This window comes from Sinocyclocheilus rhinocerous, unplaced genomic scaffold, assembly GCF_001515625.1.
Source record: "Sinocyclocheilus rhinocerous isolate Xijiao unplaced genomic scaffold, SAMN03320098_v1.1 scaffold1004, whole genome shotgun sequence".
Taxonomy (NCBI): Eukaryota; Metazoa; Chordata; class Actinopteri; order Cypriniformes; family Cyprinidae; genus Sinocyclocheilus; species Sinocyclocheilus rhinocerous.
The window spans coordinates 962,734-969,597 of record NW_015627248.1 but is presented as its reverse complement, the minus strand read 5'-3'; the positions used below and the strand labels follow the sequence as shown (position 1 = coordinate 969,597).

At 39.6% G+C, this 6,864-nt stretch overlaps 1 protein-coding gene across 5 annotated transcripts in view; it reads left to right on the top strand.

Moving 5' to 3' along the window:
* Nucleotides 1-6,864, top strand: part of ralgapa1 (Ral GTPase activating protein catalytic subunit alpha 1) — an 86,035-nt gene that overhangs the window by 34,693 nt on the left and 44,478 nt on the right. For 2 of the 5 annotated variants that reach the window (XM_016534728.1, XM_016534745.1), the window contains exons 18-19: nt 1,663-1,803; nt 2,584-3,825. In XM_016534728.1, coding sequence (XP_016390214.1) covers nt 1,663-1,803; nt 2,584-3,825 — 1,383 coding nt within the window. The remainder of the gene's footprint in view (nt 1-1,662; nt 1,804-2,583; nt 3,826-6,864) is intronic. The other 3 variants (XM_016534753.1, XM_016534762.1, XM_016534738.1) reach the window with 2 other exon arrangements.

The window sequence follows — 6,864 nt, the reverse complement described above, 5'->3', positions numbered from 1 at the left end:
TTTTTTTCTTTTAAATTGTATAACCTTTGCTTATGTTTGTATCTGCATTACTCTGTTACTCTGGTTCAGAAAGACAAAGATGAGCAAAGATGAAGATATTTACAAGGAGAGAACATGATTGCGTTAAATGATGTCCTTTCTTAAGGTGCAGTCACATTAGCAAAGTTTTGGCAAATTTTGTGGGCAAAAATGTCTATTGTCAACAGTGTAGAGATGAATATAGCACTGCTTACACAGATGTCACTTTCAAACCAAGCAGCTTTTTGTTGGTCAACATAGTGTATCAGTGTTGAACCTATTGTGAAATCTGCTTGAGGAAAATGTTTCATCCTCACATGAAATTCCAGGTTGAGTGGTTCTATTTAAATGACTGGGGTTCGCCCATAAAAATTCTGCAAACAGTGATAAATGTGACTGCACAGACTGCATCACGATTTGCATACTTAGCATGCAATTTTTTGCCAGTATTACACTTTTTAGTATATTGTGAAATAGTATAATATAATGCAGTTGCTTTTGATTCCACATACTCTGTTGCATACAATGTGCATTAGCTCCTAGTTAAATTCATTACTGTAAAATTCATTATTACTACTGTTAATATGTTCATACTTGTCTGTATTCCTCTCTGCATTTCTGCAACTGAAGTCAAAATAGAACTCACAAACTCCTTTTTTATATTGCAAGGGATTGTGGGTAATATTAACCCAAAAAGCATGCAATGATGTACAATGATACGCTACTGTTCAAAAGTTTGGGGTCACTAAGATTTTTTAAATGTTTTTGAAAGAATTCTCTTATTTTCTATTTTAATATATTTTAAAATGTAATTTATTCCTGTGATGCAAAGCTGAATTTTCAGCATCATTACTCCAGTCTTCAGTGTCACATGATCCTTCAGAAATCATCCTAATATGCTGATTTGCTGCTCAAGGAACATTTCTTATTATCATCAATGTTGAAAACTGCTTCATATTTTTGTGAAAATTGTAATACAGTTTTTCAGGGTTCTTTGATGAATAGAAAGTTCAGTAGAACAGCATTGGTTTGAAATAGAAAGCTTTTGTAACATTAAGTGTCTTTAACTTTTCTTTAACTTAAAGCATCCTTACTGTATAAAAGTTTTTTTTTTTTTTTTTTAATCTTACTGACCCCAAACTTTTGAATGGTAGTGAATACTGCATAGCATCTGGGTGCTTTCACATACTGTTTTCAGCATTGTGTGATAATGTAAATTTATATTGTGAAATATTAATACCTTGTCACCTAACACCTAATCTAGCAGACTACATAGTGCCCATAGTATATAAATAGGAATGCAGCCTTATGCTTAAAAAAAACGCTGATGATGGAATGTCTTTAACACATCATGTTTCTCCTATAAAGTTCACAGTCTAGATTTTCCTGTGACATGATGTTCATGTGTACGTCAGTGCTGATCTGATATGCACTGATAAGGTCACTTCTTTACCTTCTTTGTAATGCTCAGTGCTTTCTGCCATCACTTTCTCTTTTTTCCTCTCTTTCTCCTCCCTAACTTCTCCTGTGTTCCTCATCACTCCTTATCTCTCTCTTATTCCTCATTTCCCTTTCTCTCTCACACTCTCCGTCTTCTTGTCGTTCTTCTCTTTTTCTCTTTCTGTGTGTGTGCGCGGTCTGTAGCTCTGCGTAGTTGCTCTACGGGGGACAGTCTGCTGTCCTCAGCCTTTATCCGCAGTGCTAAAAGCGCACCTGTCCTGATCCACCCCGTACACCCTCTCCTGCCTGATTCTGTCCTCACTCCCTTAGCTGATGAGCTGTCAGGTAGAGCCCTCTACGCCTGTATCGGCACTCTCGCCTCTGACTGCATCCCGGCCTATGGATGTGCATGGATATGTATGTGTGCGCACTTCCTCTAGTCAGCATCCCCTGTCTGCCCTGTCATACTTTTTTTTTGTAAATATTAAATATTTGATGTATTTATATATAAATATAATACATATATTTAATTTTGGGTTTGAATATGACCCAGCCATTTCTTTGTGTGCACTTCACCCAACAGACCTATTGAGTCCTGCATGTGTGCATTTTTGTCTGTAGTACTGGTTGCTTTTCCTCGTCTTTGAGAATCTACACTATTATCCTTCTTGCATAACCATTCATCCAGTATAATCCCACTTCACACCCAGAACTTTTGAGAAAAATACCCTCTACAGGATTTACCTTTGTCCGCATTTGTTCATCATAATTTTTGTCTAGAGCAACTGGGAGAATGTCACAATGGAAGCATTCATTTATGTGTCTTTTAAAGTGAATAGCTTTCTTTTTGCTTGTGAACTTATACGTTTCATTTACCGTTGAGATTCATTTTGAAATGTAATTAGATTTTAAGTGTGTTTTATGTATGCATGTTTTTTGCATGTAAAATGTGCATCAGTTAATATGATAATACTCTCTAGGTCTTTTCATCACCTCTTAGGTATCTGAAATTTTAAGATTTGTTGCTTAACTTGTGTCTTTAAGATAATATTACTGACCATATTAATGCATAATTACACTTGCATCCTTAAAAGTGCTGATTGATACATATCTGTTCGTGTTCAGACCTGGAGGAACCTCCCATGGTCCAGCGTGGGCCGCGGATCCGCCACTGCTCTCAAAGTGAGGAGACCCCGTCGTCCGAGGTGTTTTCCGCCTCCGGTGAGCTGGAGCAGCCCCCGCTCCCCCGCAGCAGCAGCACCTCTGACATCATGGAGCCCTTCATCGCAGAACGGGTCAAAGGTGCACTTCCTGTCTCTGACAGTCCCTCTCACTCCTCCCACTTTACCACCACCACCTCTGAGTCCCCCCACAGTTCCCCGACCCCACACCAGCTTACTGACCCACACCAACCCCCCGACAGCCAGGCATCCCTGGAGGTGGGCGAAAGCATCTATGACCATCTCTGCCAGATGCCGGGGCAGCAACCCCCCTTTATCCCTGATTGGTCCTGTCCAGCAGCGGCCTCGAGCAATCAAAACGAGGGCGAAGGGGAGGAGGACGTCTTCAGCACTTTTAGGGAGTTTTGTAGCAAGGAGGAAGTGAAGGTGGAAGCAGGTGCAGATAACAGGCAGGTGCAGCTTGGGGGAAGTGGGGATTGGGCGCTAGAATGGGATAAAGAGATGGAGCAAAGCGAGAAGAGTTTTTATGAGTGTTTAGAAGAATGTGATTGGGATTTGAGTGTTAGTACGCAACCTGCAGAGGGCATCAAAGTCACGCAGCTACACCGCCAGAATGCCACGGACAGGGCTAGTGAGAGCGAGCTTAGTCCGCAGGCTTCCCAGTTTGCACCCAGGCCCAAACTATCCCATCTTGATCCCAATAAACGCCACAGTGGTGGTGTCCACGTCAGCTTCCGCCCATCCACAGAGTCTGTGCAGTTTCACAACCCTCTGGACCCCAAAGGGGCGCACTGGAAGATCCGTCTCCGCCGTCTCGGCCACTTCAGCAGCCACTCGGTTGGGGCGAGCGGGGCAGCAGCGAAGGGCGTGGGGGAGGGGGTCACCTGTTGCGAGGCGGTCGATCGGGAGAGAGGCTCCATCAGTGGGGCTAGACGTGGCAGACTCGGCCGCCCAACTCTCCGCCCGCGGGGGTCCCGCTCTAGGTCTCAGGAGTCAGGGTGCAGCCCGTCACGGCAGCAGCAGGTGGCGCTCTTGGGCGGGGTGTATAAGTCTATGGTCCATGCTCTCTCCAAACCCAAGGCCCAGGCAGCGTCGCCCCAGCATCACAGCAAAACGCCCGCCACCGAGGCTCACCTGAAGGACCTGTACACTCACGTAATGGGCTATTTTGGAAGAAAAACATCAGGTGAGGACTTGGTCGGCTCAGTGTCAACATGGAAGACATGAAAAATGTGACCAAAGCGCCTGTGCGTTTTCCCTTTTTTTCTCTCTTTTCTTGTGACTGTTTGATTTTTCATGAATGCGAATTGAATTGAAGCCTCTTTTTGTATTTTCTTTCAAAGTAGCTCAATTCCAAAAAAAAAAGACTCCCAAAAGACCAACGGTCCCCTACCTGTGGGATGGCTTCCCCTCCTCCTCAAGCTTCTGGGACCTAATCTCTGCTGCCCCTCTTCCCCTGGATGCTGCATGCGACCTCATGCCTACCTCCCCGCCCTCTGTCAATCTCTCACACATGTACATGCACACACATGCTCACCGATACATTCATAAAACACAGTGATCTTTCATATAACCTAATGTTATGTGTTTTAATCTATACAATTCTTAATAATGTCATTTTAAAAGAATAGTGCACCCAAAAATGATAATTCTCTCATTTTTTATAACCATGTGTTTAGCGGAATTTCCTGAGTGTTCTTTTTTATAACAGTAACTTGGGCTTCAAAAAAAACCCTCCTTAAAATTAGGTTTTCTAAGTCATATGATAGGGGTGTGTGATGGTATAATTGCACAGACTGTATATGTATGTATGTATGTGTGTGTGTAGAAAAAAAATGAATACTGAAAAGTTAAATAAAATAAAATTAAATGTTTTTTAATTAAAGAAATTAAATGACACTTTAAATATGAAGAACATGAAGACTTTAAATATAAAGAAGTAGCATGAATACATTTGCACTGCAATTACAATTGTATGCGTGTATAGAATATTTGTTTTAATATATATTGCATTATGATATTATTTAAAAGTTTTAATGACTTTAAATATGAACAAAAAACTATTCAGTGAAAAAAAAGTAATTGAATCAGTCATTCAGATGATTCATTCATAGACATAATTCATTCAATAAAGAAACTGTTGCGCAACAATTCTGCTCCAGCTTTGTTCTAAACTATTTTCGTTGGCATTCTAACTATTCTAATAATGCTGCATAATGCAGTGAATGCATGGACTCTTTAAGGCAGGGGTATCAAACTCGGTTCCTGGAGGGCCGGAGCCCTGCAGAGTTTAGATTCAACCCTAATTAAACACACCTGATCCAACTAATCAAGTCCTTCGGGCTTATTTGAAAACTACATGGTATGTGTGTTGGAGCAGGGCTAGAACTAAACTCTGCAGGGCTCCGGCCCTCCAAGAACTGAGTTTGACACTCCTGCTTTAAGGCATGTTTTTTTGCTAAGTGAGTGACGTAGTTGATAGTTTTAGCTTCCACATTGTTAAAACAACAATTATATTATTGTAGACAATATATATCACACACCAGTACTTGTATGATGTCATTTTTGAAGCTCAACAGTTTCCCGTTATGAGAGAAAGCACTCTGAACCCTATATAATCTTTTGAGATATACAATGTTTGGAACAACATAAGAATGCATAAATGATGACAGAATTTTCATTTAAGAGTGATAAAAATTTGTAACAGAATACAGTTGGTGTAGTTGCCATAGTTGCAATGTTTTGTATGGCCAGTAGAGAGCAGCACTATCACTCAAATAGCACTGTTTTCTTGTGGTACTGTGTTAAAAGCTTGCCAGCGTTCCTGTAGTGTAGTAACAGGAATCACCTTAGAGCGGCTCCTGTGGACAGTTCAGTTGCACAAACCTATTAGTTAATCAGGGCCCTTATGACTTAAACACAGCTTGTGGTCTAAACTAACCAGACGTCTAGAAGTACCGAAATGCCCAAAGTCACCACCCCTCCATGTTGTGCTGCCGTGTTCGTATGATTTGTTGTTAACCAGTGGCTCCCTAACCCTTTGCTTTGGGATGAAGGCTGCCTCGTCTTGCTGTGGGTGGCTCTTCTAACGTACTCACTGCTGTCTCACTTTAACCTCAGTTAACATAAAGGCTCACTAACTCCTAGGTTTGGATTTCCAGGGTTTGCTCTGTCTCTCTCTCTGTCTGTCTCTGTTTGGGGACTGCATGAACTGAGTAACTGCATCGCTTCACTGGATGAAATCAGTTTTGTGGTTGGCTCCCATTAAAGATTTTGTTTTTCTGTACGTGTTCTGGTTTAGCGTTTAATGTCAAAGGATTTTGGTTGTGTTTAAAGGGCAATAGTGCTGAGTTTCATTCGCTCAGTTTTTCACCACAAACAATTTTATTTATTAATATTTAATGTAATTTAAAATATTATGTGATTCAAGCATCACATCCATGATTATTTGGTTTCATGCTAATTTTAGCTGATTGTTGAATTTGTTTGGTGAAACAAGATTACATTTTTACCATAATATGAAAAACATTTTCTACTGTTCAAACGTTTGGGGTCAGTAAGATTTTTTTCTTTTTATTTATTGATTTTTGAAAGAAATTAATAATTAATGGATAAATTAAATAATTAAATATAAAATCATTTCTTTTAAATACGTTCTTTTGAACTAAGAATCCTGAACATAAAAATAGTCATGGTTCTCAAAATATGAAGCAGTTTCCAATTCCAACAACTGTTTTCCTTGAGCAGCAAATCGGCATGTTAAAAAGATTTCTGAAGGATCACATAACACTGAAGAGTAATGATGCTGAAAATTCAGCTTTTTTCATCATAGGAATAAATTACATTTTAAAATGCATTATTAAATTACAGTTATTTTAAATTGTAATAATTCACAATATTACTGTTTTACTGCATTTTTGATAAAAAGAGACTTCTTTCAAAAATATTTAAAAAATCTTTCCAACCCCAAACCTTTGAACTGTAGTGTACATTCATGCTTTAGTGTACATATATTTTATTTAGTGAATGTGAACAGGTTGCCATTGTGTCAAAAAGAAAAATGCTGATGTAAAAGAGGCAAATGTTAAACATGAGCAAAAAAACTTAAAGGAATAGTTCACCCCAAAAAACGAAAATTAGCCCATTATTTACTCACCCTCAAGCCATCCTAGGCATATATGACTTCCTTCTTTCAGATGAATCCAATCGGAGTTATATTAAAAAT